General features: G+C 36.0%; 1 protein-coding gene across 1 annotated transcript in view; it reads right to left on the minus strand.

Annotated features, from left to right (window-relative positions):
* The window catches only part of PSMD14 (proteasome 26S subunit, non-ATPase 14), a 98,272-nt gene extending 76,187 nt beyond the window's left edge, over positions 1 to 22,085 (minus strand). The window contains exons 1-3 of the mRNA XM_019457612.2: positions 21,918 to 22,085; positions 15,567 to 15,690; positions 12,780 to 12,831 (exon numbers count right to left, since the gene is read on the minus strand). Of these exons, the coding sequence (XP_019313157.1) occupies positions 12,780 to 12,827 (48 nt within the window). The 5' untranslated portion in view covers positions 12,828 to 12,831; positions 15,567 to 15,690; positions 21,918 to 22,085. The remainder of the gene's footprint in view (positions 1 to 12,779; positions 12,832 to 15,566; positions 15,691 to 21,917) is intronic.
* Between the last annotated feature and the right edge of the window lie 4,056 nt (positions 22,086 to 26,141).

A 26,141-nucleotide genomic window follows, 5' to 3' on the forward strand; every position in this document is an offset into this window, starting at 1 on the left:
GAAACTTGCCAGTGTGTGCCAGCTTCATGGCCCATGGGCAATGAGCATCGCCTGCTTGTGCCAGTCAGATCTCCAACCAACGTTACTGTGCAGGCCATTAAAGAAGCTGTTAATACTCTGGTTTAAAAACCAATCTCAGCACAGGGCAGAGCAGCAGATTAAGCAGAACTTTACATCAGTGGCAGGTCTCCCAAGTTCTCTTGATGCCACAGAATTCATAAGTGGGATCAGTATGTTCTAAAAAAACATGGTACTGCAAAAGGAAAAAAAGGTTCCACAGCATCAAGCAGTGTAATACTTGAAACCTCATCATCAAAGTGACAGTTTTCAAGTGCCATTTATGATGCCCTAGTCTGGAAACATCCCAGCTAACCCATCTGATCAAAAATTTCACAGATGGAAGCACTTGATGGCTAATTGGCAAGTCTATTATTCAAATAAAACAGCTCTCTGTACCTCTTCTTTCATTATTACAAGTCAAGGTACAACAAGACTGGTCATTCAAATTCGCTTAGTAAAGAGCGTCTTTCCAAAAGTAATTTTTTTAATATAACAACTTTATTTTGGCAGTCAATTTAGAGCACTAATCAATTTCTGAATAGTAAGGAAAATGTTTTATAAACTAAAAGGAGAAAGGAACATAAACCTTCTTTAAAAAGTTGTCCTATTTGTATACTCTGCTTTTGCCAATATGTCAAGGTATACATTATACATTATCATAGGGAATAAAATGAAATAAGCAGTCAATACCTAAATATTCTTAAAACATGAAATTGATATTACATGTCACAATGAAGAAAAATCCTCTCAAATATTTTAGGTTTCCTAAAAATTTAAAAAGCAAGCATCTTACTCTTCACCTACATTTTGCAATAAAAATTTCCAGACTAATTAAGATTTTTTAATTTATGAAGAAAGTAGCCAATGACAACACTATAAGATTATCTACCTGATATAGATGTTGTTGATATAGAATAGACTTTGGCATCAGACTTGAGTTCCAAGTCTAACTTCACTTCTTAGTTCTGTGACTCAACCCTATAATACAGGAATAATTATCCCTATTCATATAGGATTGTTATGAGGATTAAATGAGGAGATTAAGTACATAGAACACCTCACATCAAAACATGGGAAGCATTCGGCATCTGTCCATATTCGGTATAAGACCACTTCTATAAATTCTAGGGGAATCCTGATAACTGTAAAAATATGTGGGTTCTCTTTATGGAGCCATACACTTGCCCTAGACCCCACTGACAATTACATTCCCTCTTCGGAGTATTTGGCTATCTCCCTATATTGCTACAATTTTCACAGCCCTCAAGGAAACCCCTAAGGAAGAGCCTTGTTGAAAGACTGAACTATAAAATTTTCAAAGATCTCATTTAATCTATAACACAGAAATTAGGGGAGTGCCTAGGTGGCTCAGCAGGTTGAGCATCCATCCAACTGTTGATTTTGGCTCAGGTCACGATCCCAGGGTTGTAGGATCAAGCCCTGCTCAGTGTGGAGCCTGCTTAATATTCTCTCTCTCTCTCTCTCTCTCTCTCTCTCTCTCTCTCTCTCTCCCCCCCCCCCTTCCTGCCCCCTTCCCCATTTCACATTCTCTCTCACTCTCTCTAAAATAAAAAATTAAAAATTAAAAAAATTTAAATAGAAATCAGAGGGTAAAATGGGAAGGAAATAATAGCCTGAAACTGTGGAACCAGGGGCAAACTAAAGTAAAATCAAAATGGTCTCCCTACACTGATATGGCTATTTAAAGATAACAAAAATATATTGTACTAGGTAATGAAATAAGCAGTTTCCATGAAGTAAAAGAACACCTTTTCTATAAAACATTAAAGGGTGCCTTACCAAAACTAGATTTTGTTAGTTTATCTACTTTTGATTGGCATTTTGCTTTCAATTAATTACTTAGGCTCTGGTGTTTAGAACGCTAGAGAACAAAGAACTAATTAACAGAGAGCTACCATAGGCAGGTAAGAACATATTTGGGTGAAAAGAGGGAAAATGTACACAGGAGTAAGAGAAAAGTGTAACTATCAAAATCATTAATTTATTCTTCATTGTCCCTAAGCCTTCCCATTGTGCTCAACATAGGCATTCAGTGTCCCGGCAGGAAGAGCCTGTGAAACCACCAGCAGTGTGAAGAGCAGTGCTGGGAAGCTGCCTGAGGGAGACTATTGCCCTGCTCTGGTGGCATATGCTTCCCCGGCACTCAACCCAGATAACACCCCACAAAGAACCACCTTGAATGTGTTGTGAGAGAGAACACTAACCATATCTGTCCAGATTTTAAATGAGTATTAGTATTTTATCTAGAGGACTGTCCAAATGGTAATATGATCTGAAAAGTTACAAGTTACATCACAAAAGTTTAAAACTGGAAACCCAAAGATCAGTGCTCCAAATGAGCAAGACGGCCAATAAATCAAATATGCAAAACAATGTTGAGGGTAGGGAAGAAAACGACATACACCAGATTTTCAAGATCGTAACATCCCACACATTTGGCATATTGAGATTACATTGCAATATCTTAGTTTCCTATATTAAACAGGGGTATCTTCTCTTATTTCTCATCCCATATACTTTTTCTACCAAAAATGGTATCAAATGTCTTAGTCCGTCATATATTTGACTTCAAATTTAAAATTTTAATGTTTCATTTTTCCTCATAATTTTGATGCTCTATTTCATCAGAATGTAAGTTTGGAAGGCAATCTCACTGTAATTGAAAATAACTGCTCCCCAGGCCACCTGGGTGGCTCAGTCGGTTTGAGCATCCAACTCTTGATTTCGGCTAAGGTCATCATCTCATGGTTGTGGGGTTCAAGCCCCACATCGGGCTCTGTGCTGACAGTGTGAAGCCTGCCTGGGATTCTCTCTCTCTGCCCCTCCCCGCTCGCACTGTCTCCTATCTCTCTCAAAATAAATAAGTAAACTTAAAAAAATGGAAAACAAATTTTAATTAAAAAAAAAAGAAAAAAGAAAGAAGAAAATAACTGCTCCCCTTAAAGAACTCAAACAAAACCATTTATGGTAATTTCACATCAAATTAGAAGTTTAACATTCACAAGTGTCAAAGATCCTTCCCCTTGAAAGACCACTCACTAGAAAGTTCAAACAAGATGACAGAGAGTAACCACAATGCACCCACCAGGAATTTGTTTTCCTTTTACTTGAGAATCTCAAGAGTAGATTTGAGACCTCTCAAGTGCACCACATTTTTCATGGGGCTTAATATCTACTCAGCAGAATTACAATACAATGACAACTAGAAAGAGTATGCTCTAATTAGCTTGCTATTGACCTGACCTTTCCTAATTTTCTACAGTAGAAACACCAGCTCAAGTACATGAATAATTAGGAACTATACTTTAAAAATAATAGATTACCTGGCAAGCACAGCAAATGAAAAAAAATAAAGGCATATTATATTTTTGCTTTGTTTCTAAAGCAAAATCACTATTTATTTGTAGTTAAGCAAAGAAAACAAATACAATTTCTTGACCCTTCCCTACTTCTTAATAGGCAGAAAAATGGCCAAATTAATCTACGAATGTTTAGAAGGGCTCTTTGTAAATGTTCAGAGGATCACCTAAGGATAGAATACTCAAAGAATCAAAGAAAAAAAAAAAGGTAACCAGAAGCATCCATCAGTACATAAAAAGTTGTCAAAACAAGCTAAAGAGCTCAAGGAACATATAAAAAAAAGCCTTCTATGAAAATCTGTAATTTATCTTAAAATAGTGCTGTAGTAGCCTTTTTGTCTCTGCTTCCATTCTTGCCATCTTACCTCTCCTCTCCAGAGTACCCAGGTTTTTAAAAAATGTTTCAAGCATTAACTCCTTTGCTGAAAAATCTCTAATGATTTCCCAACTCAGTTGGAAAAGCATCTTCTACAAGGCCCTACATAGTCTAGCCTCTGGCAACCTCTCTAGATTTATATGGAATGCCTAAGCAAGGCATGAAAAAGAAGTACTGAAAAATAAATTAAGATGCATTTCTGGTTTTGTTTTACTTGGTGACTTTTTTAAAAAGTACTAAAGGAGGGGTGCCTGGGTGGCTCAGTCAGTTAAGCGTCCGACTTTGGCTCAGGTCATGATCTCACAGTTTGTGGGTCCGAGCCTTGAGTCAGGCTCTGTGCTGACAGCTCGGAGCCTGGTGCCTGCTTTGGATTCTGTGTCTCCCTCTCTCTCTCAAAAATAAATCAGCATTTAAAAAAGTACAAGAAAATGTTATTTAACGTCATTTAATGGTACTCACTGACTTGTTCTTTTGCTTATTTTTTGTTTGTTCATTTGTCTATTAAGAAGAGAGAACAGAGGCACCTGGGTGGCTCAGTCGGTTAAGTTTCTGACTTTTGGTTTCTGCTCAGGTCATGACTGATCTCACAGTTTGTGAGACTGAACCCCACATCGGGCTCTTCTGCACTGTCAGAGCTTGGGATTCTCTCCCTCTCTCTGGCTCTCCCCCACTTTCACTTGTGCTCTCTCTCTCAAAACAAATAACTTTAAAAATTAAAAAAAAAAAAGTAAAAATAAAAAACAGTATATATGAAATAAAAGTTCCTTTTACCTCCCTCCCTTCTCATGAATTTGTGTTGGTTTATCTAGGCCTAAGGTAGTTGCTAGCTACATGTAACAATACATTTAATTAAAATTAAAAATTCAGATCACACTGGGCATACTTCATGGACTGAACAGCTACACGAGGCTACTAAATTTAAATTAATTGAAATTAAAATTAAGTAAAATTTAAAATTCAGTTCTTCAGTTGTTCTACTCACATTTCAAGTGCTTAACAGCCAAATACAGCTAGTGGCTATTGTACTAGAGTCCATATAGAATATTTCCATCATTGCAGAAAGCTCTACTCGATAGTGTTGCTGTAGAATTTGTTATACTTTTACTTAAGTTACGTACCCTTTAAAAAAGTATTGTGTTTTAAATTAACATTAATGCTTTCATATTGTATATGTCTCTACAACCTGACTTTCTCCCTTAATATGTTTATAAGTCTAAGAATCTAGTCCATTTTAACTGGAGTATAATAATTCCATTCCATTATATTCCAGTAACACATTTTCCCACAGACAGAAATTTAGGTGTTTGCAATTTTTCAATAATCTAAACAATGTCATAATAAATATCCTTAAACATGTGTCCTGACACATGTGTGTGAGAATTTCTCTAAAGTGAATAAATGGAATTGCTGAGTCACAGAAGTCAGGGCATTTTCAATTTTACTACTTACCCGTCAAATTAATTTCCAAAGTGACTTCAAGCATTTACACTCCATACAGTGTGTTCATTCAACGTATATTTATGGTTCTCTATTTGCCACGTAATGTTCTAAAACACTGATATACAATCCTTAACCAATTCTCACACCCATACTGCACACCCACACCTAACCAAAGGGAAAAAACTTATGTGAAAATCTTTGCTTTCCAAAATCTTAACACTTAACAGACTTTTGTGTTTTTTTTGTTTTTTAAATTTTTTTAACGTTTATTTATTTTTGAGACAGAGAGAGACAGAGCATGAACTGGGAAGAGCAGAGAGAGAGGGAGACACAGAATCGGAAGCAGGCTCCAGGCTCTGAGCTGTCAGCACAGAGCCCGACGCGGGGCTTGAACTCACAGACCGTGAGATCATGACCTGAGCCGAAGTCGGACGCCCAACCGACCAAGCCACCCAGGGGCCCCCAGACTTTTGTTTTTAAAAAACTCTAATACTTGTTCTAATTTTCATTTCTGTGATGTATAGTGAAGCTGAGTATCTTTTCCTACTTGCTGGCAGTTCTTGTTCTACAAACTGCCATTACATGTTCTTTCTTCTGAGGTTGTCTTTTATTGTCTTACTGATTTATGGTTCTGCTAAATGTGTTGCAGACAAATGTGTTACAAACATCTTCTCTATCCCTTGTCTTTTAAGTTTGTTTCTACAGTCTTTGTTGGGACAAGAGATAGTAATGTACTGAAGCAGTCAAATTAGCAACCTTATGAGTTTTGCTTTCCTATTCGGAGGTCATAAAGGCAAAATTTTCTTCTAAAAAATTTTATGGGGTCTGTCTACTGTGTGACTGACACGTTAGTTTATTTAATCCTTTTAAGAAACATCTACGGTAGGTATTAATCTCATTATAAAAATATTGAAAATTTTATTGTGGTAAAAAACACACAACACAAAATTTATCATTTAAACATTTTTAAGTATACAGTTCTATGGCTTTAAGTACATTCACATTATTGTGCCACCAACACCACTATCCATTTCCAGAATTTTTTCATCTTCCCAAATTGAAACCCTGTACCCATTAAACACTAACAACCACATCACTAGGTCTCCCAACCCCTTACAACAACCACTCTACCTTCTGTCTCAATGAATTTGACTAGTACTTCATATAAGCAGAATCACTCAATATTTGTCCTTTTGTGACTGGCTTATTTCACCTAGCGTCATGTCTTCAAGGTTTATCCATGTTGAATTTGGTATGTCAGATTCTTCCTTCCTTTTTAAGGCTGAATAATATTCCATAGCATGTACATATCACATTTTGTTTATCTACTCATCTATCAGTAAGATACAAGTCGTTTCCACCTTTTGGCCACTGTGAATAATCCCATGACCATAGGTGTACAAAAATCTTTGAGTCCCAGCTTTCAATTCTTTGGGATATATACGCAGAAATAGAATTACTGTGTCATATGGTAATGCTACATTTAATTTTTTGAGGAACCACCATACTGTTTTCCACAGAGGTAACATAATTTTATATTCCTACCAGTAATGCACAGGGTTCCAAATTATCTACATCCCAATCAACAATTGTGATTTTCTAGTTGTGTTTTTTGTTGTTGTTGTTGTTGTTTTTTTGTTTTGGGATAACAGCCATCCTAATTGGTGTGTCTTCCAAACTTATAAAGTTTGATTTTCATAGTCATGTCTTCAATCCATGTGCCATACATTTTTGTGTATAGAATAAAGTAGGAATCTACTATTAGTTTTCCCCCAATACAGAAAGCCACTTGTTCCAGCATCATTTAATGAACAGGCCTCTCCTTCCTAATTTTTAGTACAATTTCTATCACAAATCAAGTTCCCATATATGCATAATTCTACTTCTAGACTTCTTAATTGATTGCACTGATCTATCTACATACCAATATTATACTACTTGAGGCATATAATATTAAAATATATTTTGATTTTTGGTAGAGCAAGTTTCCTTTTCCTTTCTAACAATTTCTTTGCTATTTTTGGATTATTTTTTTCCTATATGAATTTCATACTTTTTAAAACGTTTATTTTTGAGAGAGATAAAGAGCACCCTTGGGGGGTGGGGAGGGGGAAACAGAGGGGAGACAGAGGATCCAAAGCAGGCTCTGTGCTGACAGCAGAGGGCCCAATGCAGAGCTCGAACCCATGAACCACGAGATCATGACCTGAACAGAAGCCGGACGCTTAACCAGCTGAACCACCCAGGTACCCCACCTATATGAATTTTAGAATCAGTTTTCTAATTCCATGAAAATGCTGGTTGATATTTTTACTGGAACTGCACTGGATTTATGATTAAATTGGAAAACTGGCATCTGATATTAAAACTCCTTATCTATGAAAATGGTATTATTTCTTCATTTATTCCAAGTATTTTTTCCCATTACTATGTTAATCCTTTCTATAAAACATTAGACCAAAATTCAAAAGACAAACAACTGAACAAACATTTCTACTCAAAGACCCATGGAAACAGAAAACTCGTTATTAGTTATGTATACAAAAGCCATACACTGCATGGATTTGAGAGTTATAACAAATACACTAGAACACATCCAATTCAGGAACTTATTTTGTTTAAATCACGCTACCTGAAATACTCCTTCAAAATTCAGCTTACATCTCACCACTTTCAGAAAGCCTCCTCTGATCATTCATCTAGAGTATTGTCCATTATTTTTGCATCTGGAAATCACTAAGGGCCTGTATCAGAAAAGATACCGACTGATAACTTACTTATAGGCAACACAGGTCTGCATATGTGCTTAGTTTGGCCTACATCATGTTTCTTAAAACAAAAACCAGAGACCAAAATAATTAGGACATTTCACACAAAGTCCAGGATTTCTGACTTGCAGGTTTTTCATTCCCTCTCAGGGACCCAGCTAACAAAGATCTCCATGCTTCCTTGATTACCAGGACAGGCAAATCATACTTAAAGCTTCCACATAAAAGTGACCTATTAATTTCCAACTCACATTCCATTGGTCAAAGCAAAATCATGTTCAGGCTAACTTAAAAAATGATGGAAAAGTAAAATCCTACTATGTGCCTGAAAGGTTAAAAGTCAGAAGTATTTCATATAATTGAGGACTCTGACTTCAATCTCTTCCTTTCTATCTATTCTGCAAACTACCACTAGAATTACTTTTCAAGAATACAGACTGAATTACCTCGTAACTCTGCTACAAAAAAAAAAAAAAAGTTTATAAACTATAATGCCTATGGGGAGAAAAAGTAAGAATCAACAGGAATGGCATTCAACCCTTTCACAATCTACTCCAAATTCATTTACCAGATTCTTTCCTCATTGTTTTCCCTTACATCACTTATTCTCCAACATTTTGAATATGTGTTGCCATATACTCATTCCAAAGTTTAGCTCAAACATCATCTTCTCAATTCAGTCTTATTTACCTTTACTGTGTAAAAAGTTAGAAACCCCACATCCACTCTACTTTCAAATCATACTGTTTTTAATGAGCACCAGTATCCACTCAAAGTAGTTAATATGTGCCAAGCACTTAAACATAATTGCTATGCGTCTACTAAAATGTAAGATACCTAGGTTAAGTAACAATGTTCTTAGAAAATCAATATACTGGCCTAACAATTTCAAATACAAGACAAGCCAACAGATGCTACCGACATTTTACTTAAGAATTCATTTACTTTTGGGGTGCCTGGGTGGCTCAGCTGGTTAAGCATCCCACTCTTCATTTTGGCTCAGGTCATGATCTCATGGTTTGAGTGTTCAAGCCCCACATCAGGCTCTGCACTGATGGTGCGGAGCCTGCTTGGGATTCTTTCTCTTTCTCTTTCTCTCTCTCTCTCTCTCTCTCCCCCCCAAAATAAATAAATAATAAAAGAAAAAAAAGAAGTCATTTACTTTTAAGCTTGAGAAGATTAAAATCTGAAAAGACTGCCCTGTTTCTAAAGCTAAAACAGACCCAAAGACTTAAACTAAAACTTTAAGAGACTGGAGATTATGCTTTAGCTGTACCTATCTCTTGAGTTTTGTCCTCACAGCTTGCAGAAAGGTTAGTAGTCAGGACCTAAGTTGGGATAGTTATAAAGACAATCAAGTAGCCAAATGCCAAATTTACAACAGTACATGCATTTAATAAATCATCTCACGTCTTACAGTAATTTCATGTTTGTAAGCACGTTAGCAAATAAAAAAATACATTTGAAATTTAAAGCCACTAGTTTACAAATTTTAATAGTTCTAACAAAACATCTGCTTGTTTCTACTTCAAATTACTGATAGGTTTATATAGGAGACTGTGGATAGATTTAATGATGTTAGCCTATCACTGTTCAAGTATTAACATTTAAAAATGTAATATTTAGGGGCGCCTGGGTGGCTCAGTCGGTTAAGCATCTGACTTCAGCTCAGGTCATGATCTCACAGTTCATGGGTTCGAGCCCCGCATTGGGCTCTGTGCTGACAGCCCAGAGCCTGGAGCCTGTTACAGATTCTGTGTCTCCCTCTCTCTCTGCCCCTCCCCTGTTCACGCTCTGTCTCTGTCTCAAGAATAAACATTTAAAAAAAAAGTTTTTTTAAATTATTTAAAAAAAAATAAAGCTTCTAGTTGTTTTGTAGGTATGGACACAATAATGAAGAACTAGGAAAAAGTACCAAGGTAAAGTTTTAATAAAGACATTGTGAACAGTTTTAAAATAATGAAGCCCAGTGAAAAGGGAACTAAAGTAGGCCAATAGATTTGGCAATTTGAGCAATTCTAAAATAGTAATGGAAGAGGCCAGTATATAACCTCACAAGAGTCGATAAAGGTAAGGAAGTAGAATCTTTGAGTATAAGCTGTTGCTTTAGAAATTTTAGAAATAAATGTAAGAAAAGGCTTAATGGCAGAATGCAGTGAAGTTTTGTTGTTTCTGGATACAGAAGACAAACATTTTTGTAGGCAGAGAAAGGGGTCAATTGAAAAGAGCAAAGTTTCAAGAGAGGATGGGATCAGAGAATAAGTGGAAAGATTAGCCACGGAGAAAAGAAAATCACTTAATTTCAGAGACAGTTAAGAGTTGTTAAGATGAAGAACTCTGTTCTGTTCGTAGTCTCATGTTTTAAAAGGGCCATCTGCAAACTTACCAGCAAGTATTCTGCCCCTATTTATAACAACATTATGACTTTTCTGTTAAATGGTAAGAAAGTAACATTCCCCATTTATTTTTGGAGGGATAAAGCAGCTTATGTCTCCTTTTTTAATTTTATTGGCTACTATCCATTACTGAATGGAAAGAGTAGTTATTACCAATCCAAATATCTTTGTCTTTATTAAGAATAAACAATACACAACGTTTTATTCCTGTTTATTGAAAAGTAACACGTATTTGTTATGATAACATTATTTGTTATTATAACACTTGTTGCAAAAGTAACACTTAAGTATTTGTCAAATAAGTCTAGAACAAGAGTAAAATAAAATGTTAGGAAAAAAAATCATTGCACACTAGTATTAGATAAAGGAGATATCACAGAAATTAGCACTCCACAAATTCTCCCTTAAGAGTTTGTCATCTAACTGGGAAGATGAAACACATACATGAAATAACAGATTCTCAAACAACATATTTTTAAGTTCAAAAAAGAATACAGAGGACACATGAGGCAATTAAGTATCAGAAACCAAGGAGAAGTTATTGAACCAAACTTAAGCTTTTCACTTACTGCAAAGGTTTGCAGTGGTCACTGAGATACAATATAGCTCAATCTGTGGTCAATAAAACCTTATTTCACGTCCAGAAATTTCCCCAGCATGGATTTGGATTTCCAGCATGGATATATAATTTATTGCATCTAATGCTTAAGAAAAATTACTTTGGTATTTAAATTTGCTGCAACTTCTACTAAGGCAAAAAAAGAAAAAGAATTCTACTAAGGCAATTACCATTGCCTACATTTTGCAGGTAAAACTGCAGTACCTACATACTACCTCAGCTCACTTCTGACACTTTCATATGCCTTAATGTTGTTATTGCTCATTTCAGAATACATTAGGGAATTCTAGAAGTTATCTAGAATGCTTATAAAAGTATGGACACAGTTTTGGAAGGGTCAAATTCAGAGAGGCTCAGTCCTCTTAGAATGGATTACACAGCTCTTACAAAAATGAAGAATCATAAAGAAACATGCTGACAGTAAATGAACCTGAGAAATATTCAACACTCATAAAAGTAAAAACAGCTGATGTCTACACAAGGATGCAATACAGAATCACAAAATGATTCCAGTTTTCTAACAGGAGAAAGTTTAGTAGAAGCCATAATAGATCTACTCAAGGAATTTGGGTAAAAGTGCCTCCACACTGAAAACACCATGAAATCCCAAACAAAACTTTCTTTCACCAAATACAGACTACTTTAAATGAAGGAAGACAAACTCACTGCCAGTGATACAGAAATGAGGGAAACCTGGTAACTAAAAAAAAGGGTTATAAGATAGGTTATAAAAATATTCTCAGGTCTACAAACCAGCCCCAACAGAAGGCAAAAAAAAAAAAAATAATAATAATAATAATAATAATAATAATAATAATAAATAAAAATAATTAAAAAAATATATTCCCGGGGTGCCTGGCTGGCTCAGTCAGAAGAGCATGCAAGTCTTGATCTCAGGGTTGTGGGTTCAAGCCCCACACTGGGTGTAGAGATTACTAAGAAAATAAATAAACTTTAGGAAAAAAAAATTCCCAAAATTTGGTCATTAAACAACATATTACATAAAAGTCTCAGGAAAAGAACAACACATAGTTATCACTTTTGTGAATGGAGGACTGGAAAGATAATCAGTGCAGAACTCAAAAAATGGCAAAAGTTTCTTCTTCAGCTAAAAGCAGAATAAATACTCTGAGACCAAAAAAAAAAAAAAAAAAATCTACCTACAGACTGTTTGCCCAACAGCATGAAGGTAAATATAGTATTAAAAGTGAAAACAAATTTAGTTTTAATAGGAATGTAAGAAACCGTATATACTAAATTTAAAAAACAAAAGAGATATTACATATTAATTCACCCATGTATCATAACTACTATAAGGAATCCATCAGTTTTAAAATTGTACATACATTCTATGGGTCAGTTTTCTCAATGTTGCCAAGAGGATGCCATGTTTACTTTTTCATGTGTTACTTCTACATTGTAAACCCAGAAATAAGATATTTTGAGTCCTTTTTTTTTTTTTTTTTACTAAAAGGCAAGATTGATAACCTCACATACACTCAAATTTTAAATTAAAAAGTAGAAAATTCTTATTCCTAAGAGAAAATAATTAAGATAATAGAAAATGTTCTCCACATGTTATTTACTGTTGCAATACAACAACCAGCAATAAGGTAAGCTTCTTACCATAAGGTTATCTGTGAGACAATTTCTTGGGAGTGATTTCTTTCTCTTTGGGTAACTAGAGAAAGACATGCAGTTTACACACACAAAAAATACTAACGGTCTATATATACTAACCTGGCCCAGTCCAGGCATACCTCCTCCAAGTCTAAGAAGTCTGTCCATATTTCTAGGAAACAGAAACAAAGGAAAACGTTCCTAAGCACAAAAGTGTTTACTCAATTGCTATCTATATAATTCACCTTCAGTCACTCAGTATGTCAAAAATATTGGTGGTAATTACAACACAACATCAGACTTCCTGTTAATTAACACCACATATTAATTCAAGAAGCTGTCTTCCATGCTAATTAACAGACCTTACTTTACTGCTTTGGTTTTGGGTTATCCCCGATTTTAAAGACAAGCAATCTTAGCATACTTTCAAAACTTTGCTATCATTAAGTTAATTATATTTTCTCATTGTTATCTAATAAAGTACCCGAATGAGGAAAAAGTGCCTGAAATGCTTATCATATGTATGATTGAATTTCCTTCAATTTGTCCAGAGTATACAAATAAAAATCCTCACTTTTAAATTAAATTTTAACATCCTCATTAGTAAGTTCTGTGCTAATTAACTTACAGCTTGTCAGTTATCATCAAAACTACATGTGAAAGACATTGTGAGCAGATTATGGATCTCTGAATTAGCATCAAAGCCTTTTTTAAAATGAACTCATTATACTAAAAGAAATATTATAAAGTAAACATTAAATGCATGAAGATAGTGTTCTAGAACCTACGCAGACATTTTGCATTATTTCAGATGTTGTGTAGACATATACCTTTTTCACTGAGGAAATTCAACTGCTGTCTCAATTATAATTTTAGAGTTAATCAATACAAAGATTAATTTTATCAATCTAGAATAACTATAGAAGACATTCTTATAAGCTTGAAAAACTCAGAAGAAATCAAAGAAATATAAAGAGTACCAATATGGCCTCAAATGAAAAAAAAGAGTAACCAAATTATAAAAAATTAATACCAGTACAGCTAAATGTTGTTAAATGTTAAACATGGCAATGAAGCACTTCTTCTACTTGAAAATCGCTAGTGCCTTAAAATTTCCTTTTCTTTCTAAATATATGCTTTAGTGGGGCGCCTGGGTGGCTCAGTCGGTTAAGCGTCCGACTTCAACTCAGGTCACGATCTCGCGGTCCAGAAGTTCGAGCCCCGCGTTGGGCTCTGGGCTGATGACTTGGAGCCTGGAGCCTGCTTCAAATTCTGTCTCCCTCTCTCTCTGCCCCTCCCCTGTTCACGCTCTGTCTCTCTCTGTCTCAAAAATAAATAAACGTTAAAAAAAAATTTTTTTTTAATTAAAAAAAATAAATGTATGCTTTAGAAAATGGTATTACAATTTATATTCTATATTAAATGCTAACAAATTAGTCATCTGTTCATGTTATTTTACTAGTTAGAACTGCTATACAAACTAAAACTTAATAATATACTCAAGATCATTACAGCCTAATCATTTTTGCTGAATCTTGCTAACAATTAACTTCTATATTTAACAATGTTAATACTCTAAACTTTACTCAAGTCCACATATAGGAAACTTGCACAAATGATATAGGCATGGAATCTTCACAAAGTGAATACTCTCCCATAATCACCACCTAGATAAAGAAACAACATTATCAGCACCTAAAAACACCTGTCATGCCCCTTTTTCCAGTCCCTACCACCACGCAAAGATAGAATTCCAACTTCTAATGGCATAAACTAGTTGTTTTTGAATTTTATATAAACAATTTATAAACAACTTTATATCAACAAGTCTGTGAGATTCACAATGGATAAATTCACTTTAAAAAAAGAAAGGCACACAAGAAAACTTGATAGTCCAGATAAAATTTCTGCTTTACAACGTTAACACATCCTCCTAATAGCAACATTTACAAACAAAATCTCCATCAAATTCTCATTAAAATTCCTCAACTCAAATATAGCATTCAATACATGGCACTTTTTAAAGTCTATAAACGGGGGATGGGGGGAACCTGAATATTTTAAAATATTAAAGACATTTCTCTAGAATATATTACCAAAGGAAAAAATTCTTTTGTATCATTTCTAGCTTATAAACTTAAAGAAGAAATGGTAAGAAAACTAATAACATACAGTATACTTTAGACATTATATACATTCCAGGCCAAAGTCGATTCCCAGCTGTGTTCAGTTTATCTATTTCCCCTGTGTTGTTTCTGATGACTTTACACAGACTCCAGATGCTGTGAATATACATGAGCGATGTGGGGAGCAGAGGGAAAGAAAATCTGGCAGGTCAAATTTGTGTTTTTAGCAAAATTAGATGTCTCAGCAAACAGGAAAAAATATTTAACAAACTAAAACAGTTTAGATAACATAATGAGGTTTAATAAAAATATTAACATTTGGAAATGAAATACACTGATAAAGGTTCTAAATCACACTACTTTTTAAAAAAATTTTAATGTTTATGTACTTATCTTTTGAGATAGAGAGTGAGAGAAAGCAAGCCAGGGAGGGGCAGAGAGAAATCCCAAGCAGGCTCTGCGCGGTCAGCATAGAGCCTGACGTGGGGCTCAAACTCATGAATTGTGAGATCATGACCCCAGACGAAACCTAGAGTCGGAGTCACCCAGGCACCCTAAATCACACTACTTTTTAAAAGAGTTTATAGAAAGCAAATAAGAACAAAAATGCTAGTTATCTAAATGACTTTCATGAGCTTTAAATCTGGTCATCTATCACTTATTTATAATTTGATGTATGTTAAAAAAAAGGATACATTTTCTGTTTTTTTTAAAAGATACATTTTCATATATCATATCCTAAAAACAGTAGGCAAAAATTATATACATTCTTAATTCTCACCTGGTCAGTAACTACAACTCTTGTGGTGTTAAGCTTCAATTCGTTGTTTGACAAATTTCTTCTTAAGCTCCTGCTAATACTGACAGGTATAACTTTTCCCAAGTACTTTTTTTCTCTCTCCCTCCTAGAAAAGTAAATAAGATAAGATATGATTACTTTGAGAACAATGGAGGAAAATATGCCAAGAGCTTTAAACGAAGCAAAATTCCTAAAATTGAAATAGAACTCAAAATTGATTTTTAATCACCAACTTCAGAAGAATATGGAAGAAATAGCATCCCAGAGAGCTACAGAGCAAAGGATTGACCCCACATCCAAATTTTGTTCCTAAGTTTCTTTTTTGAGCAGTTTTAGTTATATGTAAGGATTGACATTTTATGACTTTTAGTCTTTCTAGAGGTGTTTCAAAGACCAGAGAAAACTTACTCCTATTTTTAAATAGAACATTCTATTGTGCAATTACTATATAGGTCCACTGCACATTACATACAAACCTATGATGTACTATGGAATCTTAGTAATGTTATTTTTCCTATGTTTCAAAGTTTGCTATTTCATTATCATAGGAATTTGTCATTTCTTAGTCAATTATTCCCAACTACACCAAAAAGACTAAAAAAAACACCAAGAAAATGGAAGAATAAGAATTATCCAAAATGATGCAATAGTGAAATACATTATTGCTATTGCTTAATCCTTCACTTCTTATTGTGCTGTCCAAAGCATTTACCACTTTTCAAAAACACATAAAGGACAAGAGACATCACCTTTGTAGTCTTTTAGCTTTCATTTGAGCACAGCTAAGAATTCAGAACTTTGCATATTATACTCATAATGTCCAAGAGAAAACTGACAGAGAAAAAAAGTTTCGCAATTATTAGAGAATCACAAGGTGAATGTAAAAAACAGGTAACACTCTAGTCTCTAACAATAACAATAAAATTGGTGTTATAAGCCAGGGTTTCTTCAGCACTGACATTTAGAACCAAATTTCTTGTTACAGGGGGCTGTCTTGTGCATTACAGGATGTTTTGCAGCATCCCTGGCCTCTACCCATTAGGTACCGTTAATACGTACCAAGTCGTGATAATCAAAAATGTCCCCAGACATTGCCAAATGTCTGCTGGAAGGGCAAAAATCACTCCCAGTTCAGAACCACTGATATAAACAAAATCTCAGGCTATACATCTTCAAATGACAATACCCTAGATCTTCTCGATCTTAAGAACTTCTTAAGATCTTAAGATCTTCTCGAACTTAAGAACCAATCATCGCTGGAAACAGTTTGGGAACTCTTCAAAAGTTCAACAAAGAATGATCATATGACCCAGCAATTCCACTCCTAGGTATATATCCAAAAGAACTGAAAATAGGTCTTCAAAACAAACTCTTATACATGCAGATTTACAGCATCACTATTCACAACAGCCCAACAATGGAACCAACCCAAATGTCCATCAAAAGATGGAAGGATAAACAAATTCACATGATGGAATATATGGAATATTATTAAGCTATAAAAAGGAATGTAGTACCATCACGTTATATTATGAATGAACCTCAAAACATTATGCTATATAAAAGAAGCCATGCACAAAGGTCACAAACTGTATGATTTCATTTATATTAAATATCCCAAATATATGAATCCATAGAAAAGGAATGCAGATTAGTGATTGCCAGAGGTTGCAGGAAAGGTGTAAAATGGAGAAACTGCTTAAGGGGTAAGAGATTTTACTTCAGAATGATGGAATCATTTTGGAACTAGATAGTGATGGGGTAGTTACACAACACTGTGAATGATTTTGGCTCAGGTCATGATCTCACGGTTGCTAAGTTCCAGCCCCGCATCAGGCTCTGTGCTGATAGTGCTGAGCCAGCTTGGGATTCTCTCTTGCCCTCTGTCTCTGCCCCTCCCCTGTTCACTCTCTCTCTCAAAAATAAACAAACATTAAAAAAAATTTTTTTTAAGTGGATCAATGAGTGAACAATATTTCTAAGACTAAAAAAGAAAAACTTTCTCATCTGGTTGGGAATTCAACAAGGACTTCATTACACACTATTTTACAACAAGAACCTGTTTTGCTAAGAGATGTATAATGATGTTGATGAAGCTCATATGTGGACAAATGCTGAAGTGTCCACAAAGATGAACAAAAGTAAACAGATAATGTAGAATGAAAAAAATCATTGGACTAACTCTATTGGTGTTTATAAATCTAAAAGCAAAAAACATTTTGTGAGCAGAGATGATAGCCATCCTCTCTTCAATAAAATTATGAGCTATCAATGTTTTCAAAAGTACTGCAATTGGGAAATGGAAAAGTTCCAGAAATGGATGGTGGTGACAGCTGCACAACGTAAATGTACTTAAAGCCACTATACATCTAAAAATGATTAAAATGATAAATTTTATGTTATGCATACTTTATATATATGAGGGTTAAGAGCTATGACTCTGTGTTACAAGTGCCAGGACTCAAATCTTGTCTCTAATACTTACTAGCTCTGTGTCCTGGGGTCAGTTACCTCCCTGAGACTGTTTCCTTATCTGCAAAATGGGAATAAGGACAGCATCCACCTTATACAGTTGTTTGGATTAAAGAACACAATGGACATAAACAACACTTAACATAATGCTTGACATATAGTGAGTAAACAAGGAGTGCTAGCAGCTCTCCTCAGCACCACTTTCCTTAGTATGGCTACAGTTCATACACCAAAGATTTTTCTTCCCACATGCTTTGCCACTTACTGAATTTCAAAACAATAGGTACATTTCACAGTACTAAATGAATTACACTGGAGAAGAGGGACTTGAATTTTGCAGATTTTAGCAAAAGGGTTTATAAAATTAAAGTGTTAAACTATAACATAAAAGACAATACTTCCAATTCTTCAAAATAAAAGCCATACAGGGGCGCCTGGATGGCTTAGTTAAGCGTCGGACTTCTGTGCTGATAGCTCAGAGCCTGGAGCCTGCTTCAGATTGTGTCTCCCTCTCTCTGCCCATCCCTCTCTCTCTCTCAAAAATAAGGAAGGAAGGAAGGAAGGAAGGAAGGAAGGAAGGAAGGAAGGAAGGAAGGAAGGAAGGAAGGAAGGAAGGGAAGGAAGGCAGGCCGGCCATAGAAAACTTCTATGGATCTAAACCAAGTTTTTACACCTACCAAAAAGCAGAGGACCCAAGAGCTCATTCACGATATGATTAACTTTACTTAAAACATTATCAGATAATATGAACAAAGTGTTTAGCTGTAACTAATATGTTATATATAATGTTTACAATCCAAATTGGTAACAATACAAAATAAGTATCAGTACTTTCAAAAGGTTGTACATCAAAAGTGGATGATTTTCGGGGCACCTAGGTGGCTCAGTCGGTTGGGCATACGACTTTGGCTCAGGTCATGATCTCAGTTAGTGGGTTCAAGCCCCACATCGGGCTCTGAGCTGACAGCTCAGAGCCTGGCGAATGCTTCAGATTCTGTGTCTCCCTCTCTCTCTGCCCCCGCCCCCTGCTCATGTTCTGTCTCTCTCGCTCTCAAAAATAAATAAACATTTTAAAAAAATTTTAATTTTTTTTTAAAAGTTGATGATTTTCTACTTCTTCATCTCTCTAAGTTAGTATCTGGTTAGAACCTGATACAGTTAGATTGTGTTCCTGATGGAATTAAAATAAATCAATTCTCAAATACTTATAGGAAATGTATGGAACTATGAATAACTCTAAAAACAGATCCTTCAAAACTATCTTAATCTGGATTTGGAATGTGGCAATTTTTTAACTCTTCAATCTTTTCACAAGGGACAAGGGACACCGTTTTCCTAGTAATTCATAAAATTCAACAAATCATGAAGGCCTTAGTTGTTCGAGTTTATCATTGTTTCTTAGTTCAATTTTCATTTTTTACTCCCCAATCCATGCTACAGTTACATTACTTTTCAGACTGATGCTAAATCCTTTACTCCATATTTGTGATCTCACTGTATTTCTAATTCCTCTACTCTGATTTGTGGAAAGTAATTGGAAACGTTTTTGACTTTCTTAAAGGCTTTCTTCAGTGGAAGAAACAGAGTCAATATTAAACTTTTAATTATATAAATAGGATTTTGAAAGCAAGATTTTTCCATTTTAGAACAGTAAAGATGGAACTGTTACAAATATCTTTTCTTGTGCTGTCTCCTAATTACAACTTTCAATTAAACATTCATTAAATACAAGTTTCCCCCTCTTATCCAAAAGCAGAATGTTCCTATGAAAACCTTCCTAAGTGGAAATGGTATAAATCGAAGAAAACAGTTACCATTTAGTAAAAGCGAAAATCCTCTTCAGATTTCTATCTGTTAGCAATAATGGGTATAATGCAGGTCTTCTGTAAAAGTGAAGTGGGGTAAAGCTAACTTTCAGATAGCAGGGAAAACCTGTACTACTTTGTGCATAAGGTGATACAGAAATAGAGCCACTAAGAAACTCAGTAACTTTCACTCAAAGAATCTATACTCTATCTGGGAGGAATGATATAAACCCATAAAAAAATACATATAGTGAAAGGCGGCAGGGTAGAGCCAGAAAGGCTCTGAAGGCTATCATACCTCAATTTGAATCTGGGCTTTATGACCTACTCTCGGTACGATCTGTAAAAAGTTACCTTCTTCTCGTCTCTAGACTTCATCCATAAAATGGGATAATAATCTACCTCTTGGAAATCAGTGTAAGAAAAAATACAAAGCACCTCTTATAGTGCCTGGAACATTTATAAAGTACTCAATAATTACTGCTATTGTTATGATCATCTTAGAGCCAGAAGCGATTATTTAATCCAATTCTCATTTTACAGATGGGGACACCAAAATATCACAAAGCAGGATATGAATGTCAAAGGAGTGCAACAAACTGGGTATATGACAAGATCATTAGTAATAAATCATGTGAATTTTCAGGTCAGACTTTCAGAAGTGGACACTGAATTATGAAATGAACACTGCTGTATAATGGAAAACAAAAGCACAATCTCTTGTTACTGATAATCAAACATAGGTTGTAAACCTACATACTAAAAACAAGGTTTACATCACAAGCATAAAAATAAACGCAAAAGTAAGCTTTACATTAAAACAGCAAAATATTATTTACCAAGCAACCCTGAGGAGAAAAAACAATTTCTCCCAAAGTCAACAGGTGAGGCTTCATTGAAAGATGACTTCAAAACTGTTTTCTGACAATATCCAGGGTTTTCACTAAATATCACTTCACTGAACACAACTTAACTGTAGTTAGTGTCCCACTTCTGTTAAATTTGTTTAAAACATATAAACTTTAAATGAGCCAGTTGCTAGCCTTACTGGACAAAACAAGAAAGCCACCATTGTGTTAATTATCTCCACTAACATTGTATTCAGTTCTTTTTTGTTATTTCAACATTATAGTGACTGACTTATTCCTTTACTCATAAACATTAACTTAGTAATAAAAAACATATTTTTGTAGCAATAAAAAAAAAAAAAACTTACACCTTAGAACTGCATTTCTATGCTAATTTTTAAGGCTTCTTCCCTGCCTTTTCCATGAATCTTTATCAACTTTTAAGTTACCATTTTTTATTTCAAGACTTTTTCATTCGGTCACCAAATTTACATTCCAACTCTTCCGAAAAGTTTACATTTTTTTCTTCTCTTGACAGACACAAAAGTACGTCCCAAGGAAAAGTTCCAAGAGGTAACACAGAGCAGATTTCTACTTTACTGAAAACAGGAAATGCTACCTATTCACCAACAACTACTCAATTAGGACAAATTGAAAGTAAGCTAAAAAGCATAGCCGAAGAACCACACTTTGCTTTGGAAAGTTTCAAGGCTAAACACCAGTGCATCTCTGGGGTTTTTGTCCGGTTTTTGAAGGGAGCTGAAATCTTAACACTAAGAAAAAAAGGGGTCAAGGCCCATGGGTAGCACAAGTGATAAAGCAAGCATGCCTTCACTGAAAAAGTTAATTTAATTCTCTCTCCCTTGTTTCCTCTACCTTCTTTGAAGTTTTTCAACACCGGAGTAACTATCAATAGAGCACACACACACACACAGAGGCCATACACAAGGATTCTCCTGGTGTCGGGAGAAGAGGGTCCCCCAAATGTGATGAATTCAGCGAAGCAGAAACTCCTGGAAGAAGGAGACTACATCCAGAGAGGCCCGAATAACCGGCGAGGAGTACGAAGGAGCCTGGACTCCTCCGTCAGGGCCCAGGCCTCCAGCGGCAACCCGGCTGGGCAACGTGACTCAGGAAGGCGCGGGGCCGGCGGCGGCCTAGCTCGGCTGCCTCCGCGGACCTCCGGGGCCCTGCCTTCCCCGTCTTACCTAAAAGCGGGCGGGGACGGGAGGCCGCGGTCTGGATTCTCGTCTCCCACCTGCGGTGACGCGGAGGCGGCGAAGACGGCAGCAGCTGCAGCGGCGACTCAGACTCCGCCGGGCTCTGGCTCCGCGAACCGGCGATGAATCAGCCCGATTCCATTCAAAAGAGTCGCCCGGGCCTCCGCGGCGAAGCACTTCCGGGTTCACTCCTCTGCTTCGGCTTCCGTTCCCCCGACGGCCAATTGGAGACGGCTCGGGAGTTCGGCGGGCGTCCCGGAGGCCTGCGCCACCCGGACGGCGCGGGCAACCCCGCTTCTCCAGGCGAGGCTGGGAGGGCGGGACGGAAGTTAGCGCCCGCGCCGCTCCCGCCCCTCAGACATTCACCCTTTTCTCCCCCCCCCCCCCCACCTTTTTCTCCCCTCCTCTTCGCGTCCAGGCCGCGGTCGAGCTCTGGGGCGCCCGCCTACCGGGCCCAGGAGGTGACGGGCTAGGAAATGTAACTACAGGGTTGCAGAAACCAGAACCCCTTTCGTTTGGGTGTTCACCACGGTCCTACTCAAGAACTGAAAGGTTCGTTTGAACTCGGTCATCTGAGAAGCAGAAAAGGGAGGGGTGTAAAGAGAGGGGAAATCGGTCAGGGGTTCTTTTCCACACTGCAGTCTACCCGCCTCCTTGTTTTCGCCGCTTTCCAGGGATTGGATTTCAAGGAAAACCAACGTTTCCCAAATGTTAAATCCACCTATTTTAAGCCCAATTTACAGGGCTCAAAAAAAAAAAAAAACACTTACTGACGTTTCTCCATAGAATTAGTATCAGTAACGTTTCACCCATTATCTGCTCTGTGCTAGGTTTTCAGATAGCAAAACCACCCAAGAAATGACTGATTACTGACGAATTTATATCATACTTCGCAACAGGCTCTGTTTAGGGCAACATGTTCACCCAGTCCCTCTCACTTTATCAAATATATTCCAAATAATGAGCATCTTTAAAGCATTTCTAAATCAAAAATGATGAATCCCCTGGATAGAGGGAAAGGAGGGATTACAGCATCTGAATCCAAAGCTACTTGAGTAGGCATAATTATACTGAATTTCCCTCTTAAAGATAGTCCATTTCTATCTAAAAAACAAACAAACAAAAAAAAAAAAACAAAAAAAAATGGGTTATTTTAACCATAGGTAATACTATATTTGGATCAAAATCTTTATGTTTACCCCCAAACCTGTTCCTCTTCTATTTGCTTTTTTTTGGTGAATGAGCCTATCCTTCAACTGGTTTCCCTAATCAGACCTACGAGTTGACATTTCCCTCTTATTCACCTATTCCCACTGGCCTCCCAACTAATAACCCTAGAAATCATGAAGGATTTAAATCTATAAAAGACCTTTTCCGATCACCACTCACCTTTTACCATTCCCTCTGCTTCAACCTTAACTCAAACCTTCATTACTTTTTTCCTAGAATGCAGCAATAATTTTAATCTCCCTGCCTTCAGTTTGTCCCCCTTCAATGCATTCTCCATTTAATTAACAAAGATTTTTTTTCAGCTACATAAGTACAGTCATGCCCCTTTGCTTAAAATTTCACCAGTGACTCCCCCAACAATCAATACAAAGGTCAAAAATCTCTCAACTTTGTTTAGAACACTCTTGCTTCCAGCCATACTAAAGTATTTAGCTAAGGAATGAGATGTCCATAGGGTCTATGAAAAACTCTGAGTCATTCCTGGGAATCTAGAGGTAATATGCATGCTTAGGGGCATGTGCCTACCTAGGGCCCTGTGAATGCTGGGAAAGACCTGAGAAGGCCCCAGCTCTCACTTCTGTCTGACCTTGAGGCTCTACAAAAGCAAGAAGTGAAAACTAAAACAGAGGAGTAAACTCCCTGGCTCAGTGTTGAAGGCCTGCCCCAACACATTTACTAAGCCCCTCAACAAAGACTAGGAGAATTATTGGTTGAAGACATTTAAGGAAATCTCTGTCCAGTCATCAGATGATCACTAAGCTAACTGCAAAGACTTCACTGGTTACACACAACAAAGAATATAGACTTTAAGGAATGCATTCAAAAAAGTCACTAAATCAACAACTACTCTAACAGACAAAAGCCCTGGGGAGAGAGAGTCTGATTTCAAAAGTTCTCACATTATATTATTTGAAATGTCCAGTTTTCAAAATAAAAAAAAAATTTTCAATACAATACATGCAAATAAGTAATAATGTATGGCCCATACACAGTGAAAAAAGCAATTAATAGAAACTATCCCTGAGAAAGCCTATGTGTTGAACTTCCTACATAAAGACTCTATATAAGATATTTTAGGGGCTCCTGGGTGGCTCAGTCAATTGAGTGTCTGACTCTTGATTTCGGTTCAGGTCATGATCCCAGGGTCATGGTATCAAGCCCTGTGTTGTGCTCCAGGTTGAATGTGGAGCCTGTTTAAGATTCTCTCTGTCTCAGCCTGCAGCCTGTTTCAGATTCTGGCTCTGGCTCTCCCTGCCCCTCCCCCACTTGTGCTCTGTCCCTCTGTCTCTGAAATAATTAAACATTAAAAAAAAAAAAAGATTCTCTCTGCCTCTTCCTTGCACAGCCTCTCTCTCTCAAAAAAAAAAAAAAAATTACATACATTCACAAAGCTAAAAGAAACCATGTCTAAAGAACTAGAGGAAAGTATGAGGAGAATATTTCACCAAATAGATAAAATCAATAAACAGGAATTATTTTTTTAAAAATTGTCAAGTAGAAAAGTATAATAACTGAAGTAAAAATTTTATTACAGGAGCTCAATAGCAGATTTGAGCAGATGGAAAAAAGAATCAGCAAATTCTAATATAGATTTAGTTAAGATGATCAAGTTTGGGGAACAAATAGAAAAGAAAATGAAGAAACATGAATAGAGTCATGGAAGTCTGTAGAATATAATCAGGCATACCAACGTATGTATAATGGGAGTCTTAGCAGAAAAAGAGAAAAAGGCAGAAATATTTGAAGAAATAATGGTCTAAAACTTCCTAAATTTGATGAAAAACATTAATCTATACATCCAAGAAGATTAATAAATTCCAAATGGGATAAACTCAAAGAAATCCACACCTGGACACATTATAATCAACCTACTGAGAGCTAAAGCCAAGGAGAAAATCTTGAGAGTGTCAAGAGAAAAGCCACTCATCACATAATCCTCAATAAATTTTACAACCAAGGCTGTGGAAGCAGAAAGCAGTGGGATGACGTTCAAAATGCTGAAAGAAAAAAAATATCAACCAAGAATTCTACATCTAGGAAAACTATTCTTTAGAAATGGAGAAATTAATATATTCCCAAAATATACGTATAAACAAAGATAGAGATAATTAATTACTAGGAAATGTGCCCTGCAAGAAATATTTAAGGGAGTCCTTCAGGTTGAAACGAAAGGACACTAGACAATAACGCAAAGCCACATGAAGAAATAGAGGACACTTGAAAAGACAGCTACATAAGTAAATGTACAAGACAGTTTAAACATATTTTTTGTTGTAATTAAGTTTTTACTATATGACTTAAAAAATAACTGCATAAAGCAATAATAATAATTCTGTGTTGGCATATTATGTATAAAGATGTAATTTGTATCACAATAACACAAAGGAGGGGGGAGGGAAGGAAGCTATATAGTAATAAAGTTTTTGTATACTATTAAAATTAAGTTGGTATTGGGGTACCGGGGTGGCTCAGTTGGCTAGGCATCCTATTCTTGGTCTTGGCTCAGGTAATGATCTCAAGGTTTCCTGAGTTTGAGCTCTGACTCAGGCTCTGCACTGACAGCACGGAGCCTGCTTAGGATCCTCTCTCTCCCTCACTCTCTGCCCCACCCCCACTTGCTCTGTGTCTGTCTCTCTCAAAATAAATAAACTTTAAATAAATAAATAAATAAATAAATAAATAAATAAATAAATAAAAATAAAAGTAGCTATTAATCTGAACTATATGGTTATAACTTAGTAAGTAATTGTAATCCCCAAAGCAACTACTAAGAAAATAGTTAAATGATATATAATAAAAGAAATGACAAGGGAATCAAAATGGTACACTAGATTTTATGTATTTAACAGAAAAGGCAGCAGTAATGAAGGAATAGAACAACAGCAAAAAAAAAACAAAAAAAAAAACAGATGACATGAAGAAAATATATAGCAAAATGTCAGGTGTAAATACTACATTAACAGTAATTACATTAAATATAAA

Source organism: Panthera pardus, unplaced genomic scaffold, assembly GCF_024362965.1.
Source record: "Panthera pardus isolate Hobbes unplaced genomic scaffold, ASM2436296v1 HiC_scaffold_10, whole genome shotgun sequence".
NCBI lineage: Eukaryota > Metazoa > Chordata > Mammalia > Carnivora > Felidae > Panthera > Panthera pardus.